Genomic DNA, 23,638 nt, shown 5'->3' with positions numbered 1-23,638 from the left:
CAATTTGTAAATGCCTTTAGTGCTTCCCTGACGTTATACCCCAACTAATACCAGCCCCACCACGGCCTCCCTACCCTACCCCTGACTATTCTGCACTTTGAAACACAAAGCCACTTGTCAGTTCAGTTTATTCAGTTAAGGTCAGTTCCGTGAAAACAAAGTCAAGGCAATTATTTGATTTAATTGACTAGTGAAACTGGTTATACAGGTAAGTAAAACTTAGTTTTATTTTTGTCCAGCTGCATATTTGAATGTTCATAAAGTAACTTAGTAGAGTAATAAGATTCCGGTGACATTGTAATAGATTTAAAAGAATGATTACCAAAGCAAGGAAAAAAGACACTAAAACCCAAACTATAGAAAATATTCGTGGTATTTTTTTTCTTTATGGCTTTGCTTTTGCTGCAATGAATCATGTCCAAAAAATGAAGTCGTCTTTTCTTTCACTGTTCATTTCCTTTTCTTTAAGGAATTTTTTTCTTGGGCTAATGTAACCAAAAGGAAGTGTTCTAATATAATTTAGTTGAATCATTTGAGTAACTTAAAATGTAGTCCTCAATCAGCAAGCAGATATTCTTTAACAGCTAGCTGGTCAATCACCTTTTGGATTCTCTTTTTTCCTTGCCCACCTAGATCTCATGGCCGATGATTTTAACAATGATTCTTTCTGCCTTTGATTCTTTCTGCCTTCCACTGTACCTTCCACTATACCCTTCCTACTGTTCTCTACACCTTCAGCTTCTAGGCTACTAATCATTCATTTCTTGTATGTGAGTAGAACACCAAAAAATTGCAGTAACAAAGTAAGTTCTATGTGTAGATCTTAATCATATATATATATATATATATCTCGTAAATGTAATTCACTTGAGAAAAAAAATAAATAAAAATCATTTCTTGTCCCAGAAAAAAAGAGCAAATCTTTAGCCTCCATTGAACTTGTTAGTGACTCTGAAGGAAAGAAGAAAAAAATATTTAAACATATAAAAGGCTAGAATTTTATTGTCAAAGACCATGTTAAGGTCATAAAGTAGGAATTTTGTAGTATTTTTGTTCTGTGTAGTAAAATACTCCCTTCCCTACCCCCCGGTTTTAAAATAGGTATCCACCACTTTTATAGAGATTATTCAGTTTTCACATATCAAACTTCAGAATACTTTTTCTGAGAACTCGTTAGGTACCAAAGTATGGGCTTACGGATACTGACAGTGCTGTGTTTAGTCCTATACTGACCTACATTTTATATTTGCTTAGCAAAAGAGCAAACACAATAAAAAAATTTTAAAAAACTAAGGTTGGTTGGGTATAGAAGTTCATAAAATCCTTAAGGGGGGCGGGGGTGCCTGGGTGGCTCAGTCAGTTAAGTGTCTGCCTAAGGCTCAGGTCATGATCCCAGGGTCCTGGGATCGAGCCCCACATTGGGCTTCCTGCTCATCAGGGAGCCTGCTTCTCCCTCTCCCTCTGCCCTTCTCCCCTGCTAATGCGTTCTCTCTCTCTCTGTTAAACAAATAAATAAAATCTTTAAAATATAAATAAAATCCTTAGGGAAAGAATTTTGGTCTTACATATTGAGAGCTTTACATAGTCCTTACTTAACCTTAGTGCAACTTATGTCTGAAAAAATTTCACAAAGAAAACTTAAAAAAAATTAATTTTGAAGTCTGTTACAATATTAAACTAGTCAAAAATGGATAACATCCTAAATGTTTATTACTATAAGCAATATAATTATGGGACCTTGGCTTCCTAGACAGTTTTGTCACCACTAAAATCATATATTAAGGTACTCTGAGAGCTTGGGAGAATAATTATATAAGGTAAAGTGAAAAGGCATAATATAAAGTTATACATAATACACTAGCAATAAGCAATCCAAAAAGAAATTAAGAATACAGTTCCATTCATAATAGCATCCAAAAGAGAAAAATGCTTAGGAATAAATTTAATCAAACAGGAGAAAGTTTTATACACTGAAAACTACAAAACATTCCTGAAGAAATTTAAATTTAAAAAGACCTAATAAATGGGGGGCCCCTGGGTGGCTCAGTGGGTTAAGCCTCTGCCTTCGCTTAGGTCATGATCTTAGGGTCCTGGGATAGAGTGCCACATCGGGCTCTCTGCTCAGCAGGGAGCCTGCTTCCCCCTCTCTCTCTCTGCCTGCCTCTCTGCCTACTTGTGATCTCTCTCTCTGTCAAATAAATAAATAAAATCTTTAAAAAGAAAAAAAAGACCTAATAAATGGAAGGCATCCCACATTCACAGATTAGAAGACTTAGGTGATAATACCACCGAAAACAATTTACAGATTCCATGCAATCCCTAACAACATCCTAACAACATTTTTTGCAAAAATAGAAGAACCCATCCAAAAATTCATATACAACTTCAAGGGACACTGAATGGCTAAAACAATCTTGAAAAGGAAAAATGAAGTTGGAGGACTCACACTTCCAGATTCTAAAATTTACTACAAAAGTTCAGTAGTCAAAACAGTGTTGTACTAGCATAAGAATAGATAGATACAACTAATGGAATAGAATAGAGCCTAGAAATAAACCTTCATGTATATGGTCAATGGTTTTTCAACAAGATTGCCAAGACCGTTCAATGGGAAAAGAGACAGTCTTTTCAAGAAATGATAAAACTGGATATCTACATGTAAGACATTGAAATTGAACCCACACCTTACATTATATACAAAAATTAATTCCAAGTGGATCAAAGACCTAAATTTCAGAGCTAAGAATATAAAACTCAAAGAAGAAAACATAGGAGGAAATCATGATCTTGGGTTTCATAATTGTTTCTTAAAAATGACATCAAAGGGGGCACCTGGGTGGATCAGTCAGTTGAGCTTCTGCCTCCCGCTCAGGTCATGATCCCAGGGCTCTGGGATCAAGTCTCACATAAGGCTTCCTGCTCAGCAGGGAGTCTGCACCTTCCTCTCCCTCTGCCCTTCTCTACTGCTCATGCTGTCTCTTCTCTCAAATTAATGAGTAAGATCTTTAAAAAAAAAAAAAACAAAACACCAAAATTACAGGCAACAAAAGAAAAACTAGGAAAGTTAGACTTCATGAAAATTAAAGAGTTTTGTGATCAAAAGACCCACAGAATGGGAAAAGATATTTGCAAATCATATGTCAAATAAGGAATATCTAGAACATAAAAGAGCTACTACAACCCAACAACAAAAAAGCAGACAACCTCATTAAAATATAGGTGAAAGACTTGAATAGATATTTCTCCAAATAAGATATACAACAGCCAATAGGCACATGAAATAACAGTGTTGGTGAGGATGTGAAGAAAGTAGAACCAAGTGCATTGTTAATAGGAATGTAAAATGAGGCACCCTCTGTGGAAAACAGTTGCCAGTTCCTCAAAAAGTAAAATATAGAAAAAAATATATAATTACCATAGAACTTGGCAGTTTCATTGCATTCCTGAGTAGAACCCCAAAGGAATTGAAAGTGGGAACTCAAAATATTTATTTATACACCACTATTTGTAGCAACATTAGTTACAATAGCCAAAAAGTGAAAACAACCCAAATATTCATCAACAGGTGAAAAAACACATAATGGAATATTATCTAACCATAGAAAGGAATGAAATTCTGATACATGGTATAGCATGGATGAATCTTGAAAACATTACATTAATGAGATAAGCAGACAAAATGACAAATATTATATGATTCCCCTTATATGTCTAGAATAAGCAAACTCATAGAGACAGTAGAATGGGGGGGGGTGGGACATGTTTTTACTTAATGGATACTTTTGTTGCAACTGATAAAAATATTCCAGAAATAGATACTAGTGATGGTTACACAACATTGTGAATGTACTTAATGCCACTGAAGGTGTACACTAAAATGGTTCAAATGCTAAATTTTATATTATTTATATTTTAACTATAATTTCTTAGAAACTTCATTATACATAATGATTTAGCTACAGTTCATCAATTTTATAAATAAATTTGGAAGGAAATATGAAGACAGAAAAATGCTAAATTATAATGTCATTATGTTATTTTGAATAAAGAAAGCTCAAATAAAAGATTTTTATTTTAGCTAAAGAATATTTATAAAAAGAGATAAATTTTATGTTACATATCTTCTCACACCAACAAATGGCAAAACATTGAGGTGACCCACCCCTAAAATTGGTAACAATTCATATTTTATTTAAAATTTTTCTTTCCTATTAATGTATTACTTGTTATTATCATAAAGAATAGTTATATTGATTAATAAGTTTTAAAACCTTCAAAGTTACATAGGAAACACTTTTCTGAGTAATTCATGTAAGGGAGTTTTGGTGTACTGTGTCTGTGCTACAGCATTTTGGATAACCTTAGCTTCTTGTAAAATTTTTTAGAATTTCATGAAATCTGTTTTTCTTTAGCTTAACAGGGCCAATTCTCTGTTAAACCAGACTCAACAGCCTTACAGATACCTCATTGAATCAGTGCGTCAGAGAGATTCTAAGATTGATTCCCTGAAGGAGTGTATTACACAACTTGAGAAGGATGTCAGGTAAATCGTCTATAAATCTTTTATTTGAATTATAAAGGCAATGTAAGCATAATACTGCTATCCATGAATTAAGTTTGTAAATTGTGAAGAAAAAATGTAAATAGTGAACATGGTCTTAAATGTAATTTATCTTAGAGAAACTGGGTCACATTAGTTATTCACATTCTACCTTATGATCAGAAGTCTTAGCCTGGAAATAATAATGCTGCACTTATTAACAAAGCACTCCACCAGCCCTCGGATATAAGCAGCTATTCTGTCCTTGTTTCTCTAGAATTCTTGACCAAAGGAAGAAAAGGAATATAACCAGATACCATTTGTGGAGTCAAAATGACTTTTTTCTTTTTTCAGTAAGGTCCATGCCCAGTGTGGAGCCCATCACAGGGCTCAAATTCATGACCCTGAAATCAAGATCTGAGCTGAGTTTAAGAGTCAGACACTTAATTGACTGAGCCATCCAGGTACCCCAAAAATGACTTTTTTTTTTTTAAGATTTGTATATTTGAGAGAGAGAGAGAGCGCACACATTGGGTGGGGGAGATGCAGAGGGAAGATACATCAGGATCATTTAGGGAACTTTGTAGGAAGTAAAAATTCCTGAGACCTCTCTACAGAGACATTTTTATTTTTTAAGATTTATTTATTTATTTTAGAGAGAGAGAGAAAGCAGGAGGAAGGAGCAGAGAAAAGAGGGAGAAAGAGAGTCTCAAGCAAACTGCGCACTGAACGGGAACCCCGAGATCATGACCTTAGTCAAACCAAGAGTTGGACACTTAACCAACTAGGCCTCCCAGGCACCCCCCCCCCGCAAAAAATGACTTTTTAAACACACGAAATATACACATTTGCTTAAATTCTGTTGACTTTGCCAAGCAATTTTTTAGGCTTTTCTTCCCCTGACTCTACATGAGGTAGCCCATGAATTACCTAAATGTAAATAAATCCCTTTCACTTTCTTCGACTGAAATTGTTTTCTTACATGACCCCTTACCCAAAAGACATGTTCCATTTAATAGTCATTCAAATTCCTTACCTGTTCATATATATAATCATTTTAGTCTTTTTAAGTTGAAGTAAAAGAATGATGTTATACAGAAAGATGTTTTAACTCATGGGTGGTTGATCAGTTGGCTCAGTTATTGGATTTTAAGATTGTTAGAATAACTTAGATAAATTATTAACCAATTCATAAATGTAGAAGCATAGAATTAGATGGGAATAGAAACTGTTAAATTAAGGAACTGAAAAATAATTAGGAGACTATAGTTATTAAATTCAGATTTCCTAAGGTATATAACCATGTATGGGTGAGTGTTCTCTCTGAAGAATCAGAATAATTACCTTCTCTTGTTTCTACCCCGCCAAAATAATTGATTCAAAACTCTACTCCTAATTTTAAATTTCAGGATGATATAAAATAATTTTAAATCACATTTCTGTAAATGTCAATATAAATAATAATTTACTCCTAGATTAATTTTAAAGTTAAAAATTAGATTTAGAATATATATAACCTACATTAATTAAATTTATTAAATAATAAATAAACCAAATTAAGAAATTAATTAAAATAATTCAGTGAATCTCTTAAGCAGTTCTTCTGTAAGTAGCTATTGGGGGCAATAGAAATTATGTTTTATCACTCACTAGGCACTTGGTTATCTTAAGGAAATTGAGGGAAGAACCCTAAATAGAAATTTTGCTTCCTATATTATGTATTTCTTCCTATAATATATTTGAAATTTTGTATAGAATCTCCTTTTACTTTTTTAATCTTGGAGCAGGAACATTAAAGTCCTGTGATAAAATTACCTTTCACAGTTACCTTCAAATAAATTTATTTGAGTATTTATTTTACTAAGACTTAAGAGTTGAAAAGATTTAATATAGAGAAAAATAATACCTAAAGGAGGAAATGATTAAGATGAACAAGTTCAGCCCTAAAGAAATTAAGCAACTTGTTATCTAAGAATGTACATACAGCTTTGTGGTAGGGTCAAAATTTGAATCCAGATCTGTCTGCTTCCTAATTCTATACTCTAAACCATTATGTTATACTGCCTCCCTATGTTCTATTCTGAATAAGGGAGAATTTTTCATTAACTCATATAATTAAGGAAGAGAAGTAAAAAAAAAAAATAGCGTAGAAGAGTGCTTTAAAGTGGAGCTTTAATGAATTGATAATTGCTAAAGCTAGGTGGTAGATACTTGTGGGTTTGTTATATTTTCCTTCTTCTTTCGAAATATTCCAAATAAAGTTGTTTTTAAAAAACAGATTTTAAAAGGGAGTACAGGCCCTATAGATAGGTTACATGGGTTTAAATTTGGCTCAGTACTTAGTTTTGAGTTAAAGCCAGTCTATTAAACTCTCTAAACCTCCATTGTCTGATAGAACTTTCTGTAATGGTAAAAATACTCCATGTCTTCTGCACTGTCCAATATAGCCACTACCCATATGAGGAACTAAATTTTTTATTTTAATTAGGTTAATTTTAATTGCCACCTGTGGCCAGTTAGTGGCTCTGGTATTGGACTATAGAGCCAGTTTTCTTATCTGTGAAATGCGAGTGACACTCTAGTACTAGCAGCACTTAATTCGTATAGTTATTCTGAGGATTAAACAATGTAATCTTTGTAATATGTATAGCACTGTGCCTACACATTATGAATGCTGTGTAAATGTTTGCTATTATTAGTATTTATCTTACATGAAACAAATTTTTATGTTGAAAGTTATCTTAAAAATGAGAAATTACATTTCTCAAAACATTTTGAATTTTGACAAAAATTAGGACTCCCTTAATAACAGCAACATCATCATGAAAACTATGTCAGTTATGAAAGTATAAAAAATATTTTTGTGCTAAAATCTGTATCCTTTAAAGCTATGTTTCATGAACTCGCTATATAAATATTTTAATCGATTCTGAACTAGTATTTCACAGGATATGAAATCTTGCTCTTAATTGAAGCAACTACCTTCTAATGTGAAAAATTCAGGTGCTTTTAGTAGTTTAATTATGGCCTTTGAGATGCTGTTAAACGTACCCTCATGACATGAATGAAATACCATAAAAAATTGCACAGTCCACAAGTCAGAGCTAGCAGTCTGTCTACCATCTCTCTTACTTGGAGCCGATGACATTTCAAATGTAGAGGAATTATCCTGGACTTTGAATACACATCAGCCAGTTTCTATTGTCATGGTAGATATGCCTGTAAATTACATCTACTGGTGTGAACATCAAGGGTTAGATGTGAAAATTAAATGAAATAACATATATAAAGTTTCTGGCGCATGGGAGAAACTCAGTAAATATTACTTCCCTTCCTTTTGCCTTTCATTAATTTGAAATTTAAACATCAGATGTCCCATTCAAAACAATTACCAAGTGATCATGTCTTAAAAAGGCCTATCCTTTTTGCTAGGTATTGATTTTAATTGTAAGGAATATTTACATGAATTGATTACTTTTTAAATTGAAGTATAGTTGACATGCCATATTATATTAATTTCAGGTGTGCAACACAGGGATTAAACATTTATATATGTTATGAAATGCTCACTCCAGTGTGGTTACCATCTGTCACCATACAAACTTATTACAGTATTATTGACTGTATTCCCCATGCTTCACTTTTCATCCCCATGACTTATTTATTTTATAGCTGAAAGTTTGTACCACTTTATCCCCTTCACCTGTTTTGTCCAAACCACCCCCCCCCCCCCCGCTGGCACCCACCAGTTCTCTGTATTTATGAGTCTTTCTGTTTTGTTTTGTTTGTTCGTTTTGTTTCGGAGATACCACGTGAAAGTGAAATCCTGCGGTATTTGTCCTTCTCTATATTACTAAGTTCATTTAGTATAATACCTCTAGGTCCATCCATGTTCTTGCAAAGGGCAAGATTTCATTCTTTTTTATAGCAGACTAATATTCCCGTGTGTGTGTGTGTGTGTTTTGTCGACAGTTTCCTTCGCTATTTCAAAGCTTTTTAGTTTGATATAGTTCCAGTTATTTATGTCTGTTTTTGCTGCCCTTACATGAGGAGACAGATCCAAAAAAAAATAATCGCTAAGACCAATGTCCCAGAGTTTATTGCCTATGTTTTCTCTTAGGAGTTTTATGGTTTCAGTTAAATGATTACTCTTTAAAATATGTCTCTAGCGTATACAATAGAAGCTCTTTAAGGAACTGAATAATTTTATCATTGTCTTAGAAAATAAAACAATGCCACTATACCAACCCCCAACTTGCAAATTTATCTATTTATATTCAGTGTCTAGAAAGGTTAGAGTAAATAGGTACCAAAATGAAATCATTATGAACACATTAAAAGTTAGCATTTGAGTTATCACTATGAAGTACTTTAAATTTCCCTATCATTAAAGTAATAGTCCATTCTAAAGGTAGTACTGTTAAACTCTCCTCTACCGAGCCACCAGAGACCATCTGAGTATGTAGTTTGATCTATGGCCCAGAACTGAAGGAAGCACAGAAAGAGAATACTTAGTATAAATTTCCTTTTCCCATTGTCAGTTCTCAGTTTATTCTTAACTAGTAGTTTAAGAAGAAAAGTCTACTTAGCCTTGTGAGGCTAAGCCAGGGTATATTGATCCAGGAAGTTAAAGTACATTATATCAGGAATATGTTTTCATATAGCAGGTGACACAGAGCCATAAAGACGAATTTCTGAGTAATAATTAACAGTGAATTGAACAGTTATGGGTGTAATATACCATTCACGGTAGATGTGCTTATAAGGAGATTTGTTTTGTAGTTGCTTTATGAGTCACGCATGGAAGCTTTGTATTTTTAAAGGTAAATTTCCACTGTTATGAAATATGTCTTATGGAGACTAAACTTCAATTGAGTAATTACATACACACTGGAAGAACACAGAGTATAATAATCATCATATGCAGTTTTAGAGACTCGCGTTCTGAAGATGGTCTCCCTTGTGGTTTAAGAGTGTATTATAGAGAAGGCTGAGACTTTGAAAATATATACCCAAGTATTGTCTGAGGCGTCTGTACTGTTTGCAGTAAACCCACGTCTTACAGATAGAACAGAGTTGCTCTGTGAACCAGTTTATCCACCCACCTTTTATCCTATATTGTACAGATATTTTTGCTGTTTAAATATGGAATACTTCCTTTATCCTGGAAAAAATTAAGCACTACATATGAAGCATTTCTAACAGATTAACTAGTCAGATCCTTTATTTCATCAACATTCCATTCCTATTGCACACATTTTCTTTTTTTTTTTTTCTAAGATTTTATTTATTTATTTGACAGAGACACAGTGAGAGAGGGAACACAAGTAGGGGAAGTGGGAGAGGAAGAAGCAGGCCTCCCACTGAGCAGAGAGCCCAATGTGGGGCTCAATCCCAGCACCCGGGGATCACCAGCTGAAGGCAGACACTTAATGACTGAGCCACCCAGGAGCCCCTGCACACATTTTCTTTAAGGTCCTGTTGGTATTTGAGAGAGAGAGAGAGGGAAAGAGAGAGAGAGAGAGAGAGAGTGTGTGTGTGTGTGTGTGTGTGTACTGCCTGTGAGTGTATGTTTACGTAGTATATGTATGTAACATGTATATGAACATTAACATGTATATATGCATATTGTTAATACATTTCTGTTCCTCAAAAATCCTATTCCTGTGTTCTGGATGTTTAATTTAATTTTTAAAAATATTTGAATGCTACAGTTCAGAAACATCTGATCTTTACCATACTTTGCAGGACTCTGGCAGAATCTGATACTCAGTTACCTTTATGTCATTTAGTTCTTTTCAACTCCAAGGCTCAGTAGGATCTCTGATGCCTAATTCTGAAAGTCAGTCTGTTTTTCTGCTGAGCTGCTAACCTGTATGGCATTTAATTACTGTTTTTCTCCAATACCTGTATTTCATCTAAATTAGTAATACCATATGGCATTTATGTTGTGTTTTATATGTTTGATTCTTTATTTACTCATTCATTAGGTAATTCATATATCCCTTTGACATACATGAGTATTGTTTTCCACTTTTACAGATGTGAAAACTGAGGCTTAGTAGAGTGGTTGTGTGCTGTGCTTTATAGCACACACTGAGTCAATGTCACAGTTGGAAACAGAAGTTAGAATTGCATCTTGTTTTTCTCTCAGAGGACAAATTTTGGTGCTTCCTTGGGGAAGTCCAGTTACTAGGAAAAAGGAGAATGTGAGTTTTTTCCTCTGAAGTCCATGGAATTATGAGTTCTTTCAGAATACTTAATACTGTTCCTTGAATATTAAAAAAAAAACTGCCTGATATTTTTAAAATTGGTGGCTTTCCATTTTCTTAAAGGATAATTTAAAACATCTTACCTATTCAGCAAAACAATCCTTACTAATTTTACCTTCACAGATTTTGTTTTGATATTTATGGAATTATGTTGTTTTGATTCATTGTTGCTTTTCTTAAGTCTTGATGTGGTGCTGAAGAGATTCATTCCAGTGACTTTCAAAGAGTATTTCAGTTAATGGTTCTAATTAATTTTTATATGTTGAATAATAAAACTCCAGGTAGTACAAGACAGGCCTCAAATATTCTCTCTTAAAATCCTAATATGTTCTTCTGTTTAGGCTTCTCACCCTTTCCTATCAGAAAAATAGGTCCTGTCAAAGGCAAACTCTTGACACAGACTTAGATATTAAAGATTGAACTAAGAATTTGGAGGCAAAAATTGTTTATCACAGACTGAATATCTGATTCATTTGTCTAACTTAATTATATACCTTGTAATTTAGTGCATGGTCAATTATAAAATGCTACTTTTAGTTTTAAGGATAAATGTTTTAATTTGACTTCCAGTGTCTTGAGTTTTAATATTTTCCCCAAACATACTTTTTAGCTTTTGTATAAATCCCACTTCATCATTTTTACATTTCAGGAGTAAATAATCATCTTTAAAACACCAATTTTTATGCCCTTACCAGGCAGGAAAGGATTCTCAGAACACATCTCATTTGCACTGTCAAATGATTATTAAAAGAAAAAGTCTTCTTAGAAAATAATTAGCTGTTGATGAAATCAAACATTATGGTGGCTGGTCTGCTATCTTTATGGACTATAAATTTAATTTCTCTTTAATTCAAACAGATTTGTTAGATTTGTCTTTTTAGCCTTTTGCTATTTACTATTTATTAATGAAATTTACACCAATATGATGACTTCTTAAAAACTTGGTGGTTTTTTTTCAGCAATTTAAATAAAGAAAAGTCAGCTCTACTACAGATGAAGAATCAAATGGCATTAGATTTAGAACAACTTCTAAATCATCGTGAGGTACTTTTTTCATTTTGTCATAATTTTTACTTTCAGCTTTTTCAGAGTCCATATTGCATTAAGGTTACTAGATCCCAGTTGTCCATGTGCATTAATGACTTCTCATGTTTGCATCTCACTGTCATCTGGTCTTTTATATTGAATATATGATATACTTAATTATTCTTTATGAATTAATTTATACTTTATTCTTTGGGTTAATTCTTACTCCTGGAATGCCCCTTCTTGTTGCCCCCTTATTGCCTTGTTCAATCTCTGTCACTGAATTTCCATATTATTTAATAATGATTTGTTTTACCTCCTTACCTCACTAGACAGTAAATTTCTTTAGTGTATCTCTGTCTTATTCATCATTGTACTGCCCGTATGTTCTATGTATGCTTAGAGTCCATAAAGCATATTTTCTTGTTATTTCTCTTAGAAATCTTTTAGAGCTAATATAAAATTCCTCATTTTATAAAAGGAGAAATGAGTTTCAAGTGGCTTGAGTAAAGCCAGTTAGTTAGTAAATAGGAGATAACCCCAGTTTTCTTATTTTTTGAAGCAGACTTACTGAAATACGATACACATACAGTAAAATTCATGCCCTGTTTAGCATACATTTCTATGATTTTTTACCTACACACCCAGCTTGTAACCATCACCACAGTCAATATGTAAAATAGTTATATCACTTCAGAAAATTCCTTCATGCCCATTTTATTTATTTTAAAGATTTTCTTTATTTGACAGAGAAATAGCAAGAGAGGGAACACAAGAAGGGGGAGTGGGAGAGGGAGAAGCAGGCTTCCCGCTGAGCAGGGAGCCTGATGTGGGGCTCAATCCCAGGACCCTGAGATCATGACCTGAGCCAAAGGCAGACGCTTAACGACTGAGCCACCCAGATGCCTCTCATGCCCCTTTAGTATTGACTCTTTTCCCCAACTCCAGTCCTAGAAACCACTGATCTGTTTTCTATCCCTGTAGTTTTGCCTTTTCCAACAAACCATATTACATTTTCCCAGAATGTTGTATAAATGAAATTACCAGTCTTTTCAGACTCAACTTTTTTCACTTACCATAAAAAAGATTCACCCATATTGTTGCAAATATTAGTCATTTATTCATTTTTGTTGCTGAGTAATATTCTATTGTATGGATATACCAGAGTTCATTAATCCGTTCACCAGTTGATGGATATTTGAGTTGTTTCCATTTGGAGACCTCTATAAATAATAAAGCTGTATAAATGATTGTGTACGTGTTTTGGTGTAAATATAAGTTTCCTGGAGCGTCTGGGTGGCTTAGTCACTGGGCGTCTCCCGTTGGCTCAGGTCATGATCCCAGGGTCCTGGGATGGAGCCCCACATGGGGCTCCCTGCTCAGCAGGAGGCCTGCTTCTCCCTCTCCCCCTACCCCTGCTTGTGTTCCCTCTTTCGCTGTCAACTAAATAAAATCTTTAAAGTGTATATATATATATATATATATATATATATATATTTCCTTTTCTCTTGGTAAATACCCCAGGAGTAGGATTTCTGGGTCCTATGGAGAGTGTATATTTAACTTATAAGAAGCTGCCGAACCGTTCTACCAAGTGACTATATGTTGTGTGCTCGCGTCAGCAGTGAACGAGTGTCCCAGCTGTTGGGCATCCTCGCCAGCAGTTGGTATCGTGAAGCCTAGTTTTTTAATCTCGTGCATTTTTACGCTGAACTATCAGTGCCTTGTCTTGGCAATGTTTTTACCATTTTGTTATCCTAACAGAGAAAGAAATGCTCAAAACAGATCATTTGTTTATGAGTATCCTGAAGGCATTTTTTCCTAGTCTGGGAAAGAGATATCAGGAATTTGGGAAGAAATTATTGGAAGGATATTATTGAGAGAAACGAACTGGGGAATATTACTGGAAGCAGTTCAAAGATGCATATCCTAGAAATGGTGTCAAGGGAATTGCAGGGTTGTCTCTGTCTTAGAAATGGCCTTTGAAGTAGGTTCTCTTAAAGGTGTATATGACAGACAAAAGGGATAAGAAGGTGTCTCTGGACTAGATTTGAGAGATGACTTTTGCATAGAAAACCAGATCTAACAACAGGTGATATAGAGTAGGAAGAGCTTCTCTGAAGATACTTATTCTTTTTCTCTAATTTTCAGGCCTTATCTGCTACACTTGGGTCCTAAGATTCTGCCCTCAAATAATTGTTTCTTCACTGGGGAAGCCTGATTCATTCACTATGTGGATTTTCACAAATGCTTTAAAAAATGAATATTTAAGAAACAGTAATCACAGGAGCGTCTAGGTGGCTCAGTCAGTTAAGTGTCTGACTCTTGATTTCAGCTCAGGTCATGATCTCAGGGTCAAGAGAGCTAGCCCCATCTCGGACTCCACTCTGAGTGTGGAGCCTCCTTAAGATTCTCTCTCTCGGGGCGCCTGGGTGGCTCAGTGGGTTAAAGCCTCTGCCTTCAGCTTGGGTCATGGTTCGAGGGTCCTGGGATCAAGTCCCACATCGGGCTCTCTGCTCAGCAGGGAGCCTGCTTCCTCCTCTCTCTCTCTCTCTCTGCCTGCCTCTCTGTCTACTTGTGATCTCTGTCAAATAAATAAATACAATCTTTGGGGCTCCTGGGTGGCTCAGTGGATTAAGCCTCTGCCTTCAGCTCAGGTCATGGTCTCAGGGTCCTGGGATCGAACCCCGCATCGGGCTCTCTGCTCAGCAAGGAGCCTGTTTCCCCCTCTCTCTCTCTGCTTGCCTCTCTGCCTACTTGTGATCTCTGTCTGTCAAATAAATAAATAAAATCTTTTTTAATAAATAAATAAATAAAATCTTAAAAAAAAAGATTCTCTTTCTCCCTCTGCCTCTCCCCCGCCCCACACTTGCATGCACACTCACGCATACTCTCAAAGAAGAAAGAAAGAGAGAGAGAAAGCGAGAGAGAGAGTGAGAGAAAGAGAGAAAGAGAAAGAGAAAGAGATAGATAGTAACTACGGATATCCATTCAGGCATACCAACTTTTTTCTAAAGCTGCATAACAAGTATTTTTTTGGAGTGGCAATTCTCATTTGTTTTTAGAAGATTGTGCTAGACTCTGAAAAATATATGAGTTGCTCATATATTTTGTACATCATGCTTGGAATCACATTATTCATGAGTCCAAATAAAAACTAAAAGTTCTATTTAGTAGGCTGAGAATTACATGAGTTTAGAAGGAAATATGTTTAAACATGGAAATTAAGTACTAGCAAGATAAATCTACTGATTGACATCAATGAAATTTGCATGGATGCAAATCTAATTATCAGTTAACTTTCATACATTTGATAGTATCTTCATTTTGACAATTATATTTTAATAATCCAACATTGTGATTTTTCTCAATGCCATACATCTAAAGAAAAGGAGCTTTTTTCTTTTCAAAGCAAAATAAAAATTAAGGTCTAATAAAACAAACTTAATACAAATTTTTTATCTTTTTCCAAGAAACAGTTTAAAGCCAACTTAAATAGAACATGCAGATACAAAAGCAAGTGTAAACTGCTTTTATGGAAAGAGAATGGTAGATGACCCAGGACAATGCTTGACCTGCTGAAATGGAGAGTCTGGGTGCCTGAGTGGCTCAGTTGGTTAACCATCTGACTTTGGCTCAGGTCATGAGGAGGAGGAGGAAAATTAATGTATTCATTTTATGGCTCTGAAAGTCAAATGCTTAAAATAGCCAATAACAGTTGAATAAGAATACCCCTGATAAATATAATTTTTTAAAAGTGAAAATCAGGGCTGAGACTAAGCTGAGGCAAGCAAACACCTAGGGCACAAAATGTAGGAGAGGCCCATTCTCAGAGTCATGCACAGTGCACGTGAGAGCTTGCCCCACACTAGGCAGGTCCCTGGGAAAATTGTCTAACATGAGTCACTGCTTTAATCAGCTAAATTTTTCTGAGTTTCAATCCACATGTGATCAAATGCAAAATTTTGAATTTTTCATTGTCTTTTTTGCACTGGACACCACTATCTCTACCTTTTTAAGCAGTGTCATCTAGTTCTGATAAGACTTTAGGTGGTCATGTAATAGGAAATGAGATCATCCTCTCATTTACATAGTATCAAGTATGTGTTAAATTAAAAAAAACGGATGAGATAATTCTAAGTTGACAGTTCTAGGACATTGGGGCATGGCCTTAAAGGGTTTTATTTTCTATATTAGTGCTTAATTACTCACTTTAAAAGTAGCGAAGTTAAATATCACAGAATTAAATCTTACTGTCCCCACTCTTACAGATGAAACTGAAGCTGATAAGAGTTAAGGAACTCAACCATGATTACATACTTACTGTCAAAACTAAAAGCAAATGCTTTTTTTTTCTGAAGCAAAAGTTTATGATCTTTTTCCTTATTCCCATTTAGACAAGAATTTCATGATGAATTATTGCTTGCATTAGTTCCAGGAAAGTTTTTGCCTCTGTAGATGAAGTTATATGCTTTCTTGTTGTAAGAAAGTGAAAACTATGTAATTTAATGTGTTTCCTTTTTGTCTTAATTGCCAAAAAAACTCAGAGCTGAATATCTTATCCAGGTGTTATAATCTATTTTTTTTCTTTCATTTTTGATGCCTCCAAATAACTTTTTCGGTTTCCTTTAAGCAGGTTGTGATCTTTTTTACCCTTACATATTTTCACTTATGCTAAGACCTCTTAGGTATAAAAATATAAAATAATATAAATCTTAAATAATAAGGTAAAAAGGAGGTAAAGCCAAAGAGCAACTGATAGGATCTTGCTCTTGGAGAACAGCAGCAGAGCTTCAAGTTCAGCATTCAGTTTTGAATATAAGAAATGTAATTCCTTAAAATGTCTTCTTTCTTGTTGAGTGTACCTCTCAAGAATCTTCTTAGGTGGCTATCATTTTCATCCATTTTTATCCACTCATCTTTGCTTTTTTGAAGTAAGATTTGCTGATTTGGAAATTCTCTTTCTGCTTTTCTGTGTATATATTTCATCATGTGCCTTCCGAATATAAGTTTTCAAGAGTAGGAAAAGGATCTTTAATCAGCCAAATGTCTACTAGAATACTATTCTTAATTTTAAGAAGCTGATGTAAAAGCCCTTGTGATTTCTTTTGAAGCTGTATTAAGGGTAGTTGTTAGAGCCCCGGTTAGGAAGCCGTTCCAGTATTTCAGTGAGTTATGATGGTGTCTTGAACCAGACTGGTGATGATGGTGTCCACCAAGAATGGACTAATTTGAAAGCTATTTAGAAAACAGAATCAGGGACGCCTGGGTGGCTCAGTCAGTTAAGCATCTGCCTTCGGCTCAGGTCATGATCCCAGGGTCCTCGGATCAAGCCCCACATCAGGCTTTCTGCTTAGTGGGGAGTCTGCCTCTCCCTCTGCCTCTGTGAGCTCTCGCTCTCTCACCCTCTCTCAAATAAATAAATTAAAAAAAAAAAAAAGAAAGAAAGGAGAATCATGGGGCTTGGTGACTGGACCTAGGGAATGCTGAAGAGAGGAGGTATGAGGATTGATGCCCAAGGTTTCCGCTTTCATCCTGGGTTTCTGGTGGTGCCACAAAGCACATGGGAGAAATAGAGTTGGAGAAGAAAAGCTCAAGAAAATATCTAAGTGGATATATCCAGTAAAGATAGTGCTTTATGTGGAAGGAATTAAATGAACTGGTAAATGAATTACATAGAATGAGAGCAGAAAAAGGCCTAGGCCAGAATCTTGACGAACACCAACATTTAAGGGATGGGTAGAGGAAAAACTTTGCACAGATTAGAAGGCACCATAACCAGAGAAATGGCAGGAACATCAGAATGAGAGTAGAATCTGACCAGTGACAATGGTCTGTCAAGGGGCCAAATCAAACAAAGAAGAAAAAGGAAGTGTCAACTGAACTTAACAGAGATGTTACATCAGTTTCCGTGGAGCCAAAAAGCAGACTGCAGTGAATTGATGAATGAGCAGAAATTGAAAAGTGGTCATAGGAAAGATAGATAAACCTTAAGTTATTTAAATCAGAGACTATAGGATGATGGGGGAGGGGCATGAGGTCAAGGGTTTTAACCTCTCACGGTTAGGGAGTATCCAATTTAAACGGTGATGGGAAGGAGCCAGGTGGAGAGAGACATTATAGGGACAAGCAAGAGAAAGATACCAATTGAGCAAAGTGTTGGGGAAGGAGGAGATCCAGAGTGCAAGTGATGGGATTTAATTTTAGACAGGAGGGCACCTTTTCCATTTTGAAGATAGAAATAAAGATTATGTAAAGATAAAAATGAGTTTGTAGGTTTGGTGGTAAGAATTTAGGCAGTTCCCATCCAATGGCTGTGCTCTAATGACAGATTTGCTAGCATCAGAATTTTGAAGAAAATAGAATTTTGAAACAGCTTCACAGTGGGTCGCCTGAGTGGCTCAGTGGGCTAAGGCTTCTGCCTTTGGCTCAAGTCATGATCCCAGGGTCCTGGGATCAAGCCTCGCATCAGGCTTTCTGCTCAGCGGGGAGCCTGCTTCCCTTCCTCTCTCTCTGCCTGCTTGTGATCTCTGTCTGTCAAATAAATAAATAAATAAAATCTTTAAAAAAAAAAAAAAGAAACAGCTTCACAGTAAATGAGTGATATGTATTATGGAAATATCAAATAACGGCCAAGTTGAAACACCATGTGTTTATAGTCGTACCATTTTGAGCAATTTTTCTCCAGTAGCATTCAGCGTGCTAGGTATAAACATGGAGATGATGGACAATGGGATTGGTCCAGAATTACATTCTACCTTCTAGTATATATGTGTATGTATGTGTTCAGGTCACTTGTTAAATTGTAAGGTTGGAATTACCTTTATATTCTTTATGTCACCTCCATATTAAAATACTGTGAGAAAAGCCAAAGTCAGACAAGACTATCACAGCTATCCTATCACAGCTCTACTACTTCGTAGCTATGGATTCTTGTGACAATAATTTACTCCCTCTAAACCCCATTTTCTTGTGTGTAAAGGTAATGTCTACTCTGCAGGACTATATGAGAATTAAATACTATAGTAACATTCCTGGTGTGTAACAACACATAACTTAATGGATGTGGTTCCTTTTTCTCTTTTCCTTCTGTGTCAAGAGTCAATTCAAATGTTATGTATTCTTTGAAGTTCTCTCAAAGTTCGACAAAGAAAAATTCATCCCTTTTTTCTACTTCTTTCCAATAATTTTTAAACTATTTCTGTTAATGTTCACATCACTATATAATTATGCATATGACTTGGCCAGTAAAGTGGCTCATTTTTCCTATTAGCCGTTAGCCCAGTATTTAGCACGTAATAAGTACTCCGTTGAATAATTGTTATGGTCCTTTACCATCTTCAATTATAACTGCACCTGAAACTGTCAAATAGAATAGTCAAATAGAATAGTCAAATAGAAAACTTGAGGAACTAACCTTTAGTATAGTCCCATCCCCTTCCCTCAGATAGTAAAATACCCTCTGACAACTGATATCATTTTAACTAAAGACGCTCTTTATACCCAAGAACAGTTTCACTTTATCTAAAAGTAACTAGTAGGAAATCAAGTTTGTCTAAAACAAAGCTACTTCCAAAACCTTGGACATGGTACCTGTACCCACAAGCAACCTCTATGGGTAGCGAGCCTCTCAAAAATAATACACATTTGTGAGAGATATCTATTTCTAAGACCTGAGATTCTTCTACCCTTTTACTTAGTGCTTCTACTGATAATATCTTTCAGGGTCTACAGGCATTTCAGTTAGTATGTAACCAGAATTAACTAACCACTCCTTACTAAGGTTCCTAAACTATGCAAAGCCCCATTTTTTGCTTGAATGTTGGGCTCCCATTAGCCCAGAATACTTGCCTTGTACTGCACTGTGTATCACAAACCTGCAGTTAACCAGGTTTCCTAAAAGTGAAGTCACAGTATAATTATCATTCTTTTATGGTATGTTTATGTTCCCAGATCCTAACTCGTATGTTCTTTGTGATTTCTCGGAAAGTTTCAGGGACGTTTCAGCACCACAAGTGCCCCTTAGGCAATCCACTTCATAAAGAGTTCAAACAAATTACATATTTCTATATGTGTGTCATTCCTTTTGGTTCATACTTAACTGTTTTGACATTTTCTTAAGGATACCTTTTACACGTTTTTCTTATATACCTATGTAGTTAAATTTTACATCACCATGACTAAAAAAAAATACTGAGGGCCTAAGTTAATTTTTCTTTAGATGAAGATGTAATTGTTTCTTAGATTTATACGTTTCTCATCTTAGTGATGCTCTTCCAGTTAAAATTTGTTTTGATTTAGTGAGTTTAAGTGAATTTTTTAAAAAGATTTATTTACTTATTTGAGAGTCTCCACTCGTGTGCGTTGTGGGGTGAGGGGGTGGTGGCAGAGGGAGAGAGAGAAGACCAAGGAGACTCCGCACTGAGCATGAGCCCAACACAAGGCTCAGTCTCATGACTCTGAGATCAGGGCCCTAAGATCACAACCATAAAATCATGACCTGAGCCAAAACCAAGATTTGGACGCTTAACTGACTGGGCCACCCAGGCGCCCCTTAAGACAATTATTAGATGGGATTGGGATGGAAACAAACCATAAGAGACTCTTAATCTCATGAAACAAACTGAGGGTTGCTGGGAGGAGTGGGGGGGTAGGGAGAGGGTGGTTAGGTTATGGACATTAGGGAGGGTATGTGCTATGGTGAGTGCTATGAAATGTATAAGCCTGATAATTTACAGACCTGTACCCCTGGGCAAATAATATATTATTATGTTAATAAAAATAATTTTTAAAAAGTCATTCTCAAGTAAAAAAGAAAAAAGAAAAAAAAAGACAGTTATTGTAATGAAAACCTAAAATGCACATACAATGGAAGTCATATTTTCTCTATAAAGTTTTAGAATGCTTATTTTTGCCATATAAAGGTAAGTTAATTCAAGTCCAAAGAAATTCAGGGAGTAAATATTGCAAAAAATAACTCTAATGTCGAATTTACATATACTTTTAAAAGTATGCCAGAACCAGGGGTGCTTGGGTGGCTCAGTGGGTTAAGCGTCTGCCTTCAGCTCAGGTTATGATCCCAGGGTCTTGGCATAGAGCCCCCTTGTTGGGCTCCCTACTCAGCGGGGACTCTGCCTCTCCCTTTCCTTCTGCCTCTCCCCTACCACCCCAACTTGTGCTCTCTCTCACTGACTCTCTCTCTCTCTCAAATAAATAAAATCTTTCTAAGAAAACTTTTTTAATAAGAAAGTGTGCCAAAACCAAGCCAATTATATATCAGTAATAATAGTATCTTGAGTTTTTATAGCTTCTTTCTTGCCTAATATTTAAAACATTTTCAGATCAATTATGTAATACTAACATACTTACAAATCAGTTATAGATTGCTTTCAACCCAGTATATCTAGGAACTAAGGAATCAAAGGAAAAGCTTTAAATTATTCCTCCATGCTTGTGCCATCTAGAATTTTCAGTTAATAATAAGAACATTTAATATTTATATATGACTTTGGAATTTTTTTTTATTTTATTTCTTTATTTTGACAGAGAGATCACAAGTAGGCAGAGAGGCAGGCAGAGAGAGAAGGGGAAGCAGGCTCCCTGCTGAGCAGAGAGCCTTTTGCCAGGCTCGATCCCAGGACCCTGAGACCATGACCTGAGCTGAAGGCAGAGGCTTTAAACCACTGAGCCACCCAGGCGCCCTGACTTTGGAATTTTTTAATACTCATTTCTTTAGGGCTTCTGGTTGGCTCAGTGGGTTAAGCCTCTGCCTTCTGCTCAGGTCATGATCCCAGGGTCCTGGAATCATGCCTGGCAAAAGGCTCTCTGCTCAGCGGGGATCCCGCTTCCTCCTCTCTCTCTCTCTGCCTCTCTGCCTACTTGTGATCTCTGTCTGTCAAATAAATAAATAGAATCTTTAATAAAAAAAATACTGATTTCTTTAAGCCTCACAGAAACCGGTGATGATCTTATACCCATTTCACAGAAGGAGCAGCTAAATCTCAGTTGTCCATCTTGTGGAATGTTAACTCTCCTCAATTTTGAGTTGCATAAAAGACACATGACTTTCTTTTAGATTGTACTCTGTGGACCTCTATGCTTATGTGGACTTGTATAGAACTTAGTACAACTAGGTTAAATTATTTTGATTTTCATAAGTGTTTTGGCTTTGTTCATCTTTTTCATCATCATCTTTAAAATTACAAATATCTTTGTGGTACCTGGCAAATAAAACTCTTAATTGAAGCAATAAAATATCTCATCATAATATTTTAGATGTGTATATATGTCCTTTTAACTTTTTTTACATCTCTTAGGTATCATATAGGCCTATTATTATCTAATTTCTTGAATTTGTATTTTAGAATGAAATATGTATTTTTCCCACTGTATTTTAGAAGTCTGGCATATTTTCTTTTAAATAGTAAGTACATTTCTCTGACCTTTTTTTTTTTTTTACCAATAAGGAACAAGTAAAGACCTCTTGCTATCATATCTATCCCTCTGTTTTTATGATTCTCTTGGAATCATAGAAGTTTATAACAAACCAAACATTTCTGGAACGTGAGGAGACACACAAAACTGTAAAGCTATAAAATGAGTCTCTGGAAATGTGTGGTGGCCAGGAGAGATTGTTAGATATGAGGTAATTATATCATAATCCTGTCAGGTACTGTACTGGCAGTATTTTGATATAAACTAAAGTCACTGATTACGCATCAGGGAGCTACCACTGTGGGAAGGCTGGGAATACAACATGGCGAAAGTACAGACAGTGGAGTGAGGCGCACTCTGGAAAGCAGTCCTCAAAGTAGAGCACAGTGTTTCGAGTCTGATGGCTATCATGGAAATCAGCTAGAATATGCATCAAAACCTATCAGGTTATACTGAGATAGTAAAGGCCAGAAACTAGACAGCAGCTAGATGAATACTGTTAAAGAAGGGGAGCGGGGCACCAAGAGAGAATACCTACGGGAAGGCAGAGCAGTCAGAATTCCGAGATACACTATCCAGCAATCAGATGACGTAAAGGGTATGTACAAGCCAATCAGAACAGAATCAAAGGGCCCACACTTCTGTTCTGTCAACCATGGCAGTGATTTCAACTCAGGGGCCTACTTTATTGTGTTAATACTAGCTTCTTTCTGTACCTAGATCACTGTTGAGCATGACCTTAAGATTATATCCAAGTTCAGGAAAGAATGTACCAGGTGACTAGTTATGTCCCTTCGGCTATGACAGCACAGTTGTCTCTCTCTCATGTATATACTTGAGCTCTCACTAAGCTTTCAGTCGTGGATAAGGTATGGTTCCAAAACCGTGAATGTCATCTTCTGTGCATTAGAATAAGGAGTAGCTAGTCTTACTCTGCTCTGCTCTAGCCAAGACTTCTCTGTTCTGTTCTAGGTTCCAAACTTTCCAATACTAGAAGGTAATCTGAGAAAAACAATCAAGATGGTGAAAGAGTTCAAGAATTCTTTTCAGTCATAAAAGGGATGAATGAACTGGGGATGTTTACAGAAGAAATGATCTAGAGAGATGTAAGAAATTCAAAGCAAGCATGGGAAGGAGGCAGTAATAGACTTGTTATAGCCTTCTCCAAAGGCTAGAATTAAAGCCTAAGAGTAGAAATAGAAATTATAAGGAGACACGTTTTGTTTTGTTTTGTTTTGCTTTGGTTTTTTGTTGTTGTTATTGTTGTTTTGTTTTGTTTTGTTTTGTATAGAGGCCTAGTTAAATATCTTGAAGATCCCTTCCAAACCTGAAATTGTGTGTGTGTGTAAGAACCTTTGATAGAAGA

General features: G+C 35.6%; 1 protein-coding gene across 2 annotated transcripts in view; it reads left to right on the top strand.

The window, feature by feature from the left end:
* Positions 1-23,638, top strand: part of PIBF1 (progesterone immunomodulatory binding factor 1) — a 151,574-nt gene that overhangs the window by 111,841 nt on the left and 16,095 nt on the right. The window contains exons 15-16 of one of the 2 annotated variants that reach the window (XM_032841070.1): positions 4,413-4,543; positions 11,772-11,856. In XM_032841070.1, coding sequence (XP_032696961.1) covers positions 4,413-4,543; positions 11,772-11,856 — 216 coding nt within the window. Of the gene's footprint in view, positions 1-4,412; positions 4,544-11,771; positions 11,857-23,638 lie in introns of those variants that run through there. The other variant, XM_032841071.1, reaches the window with a different exon arrangement.

Source organism: Lontra canadensis, unplaced genomic scaffold (genome assembly GCF_010015895.1).
Source record: "Lontra canadensis isolate GAN:19392208 unplaced genomic scaffold, GSC_riverotter_1.0 scaffold119, whole genome shotgun sequence".
Lineage (NCBI taxonomy): Eukaryota > Metazoa > Chordata > Mammalia > Carnivora > Mustelidae > Lontra > Lontra canadensis.
The sequence above is the reverse complement of the archived record's forward strand: the minus strand, read 5'-3'. Positions and strand labels throughout refer to the sequence as shown.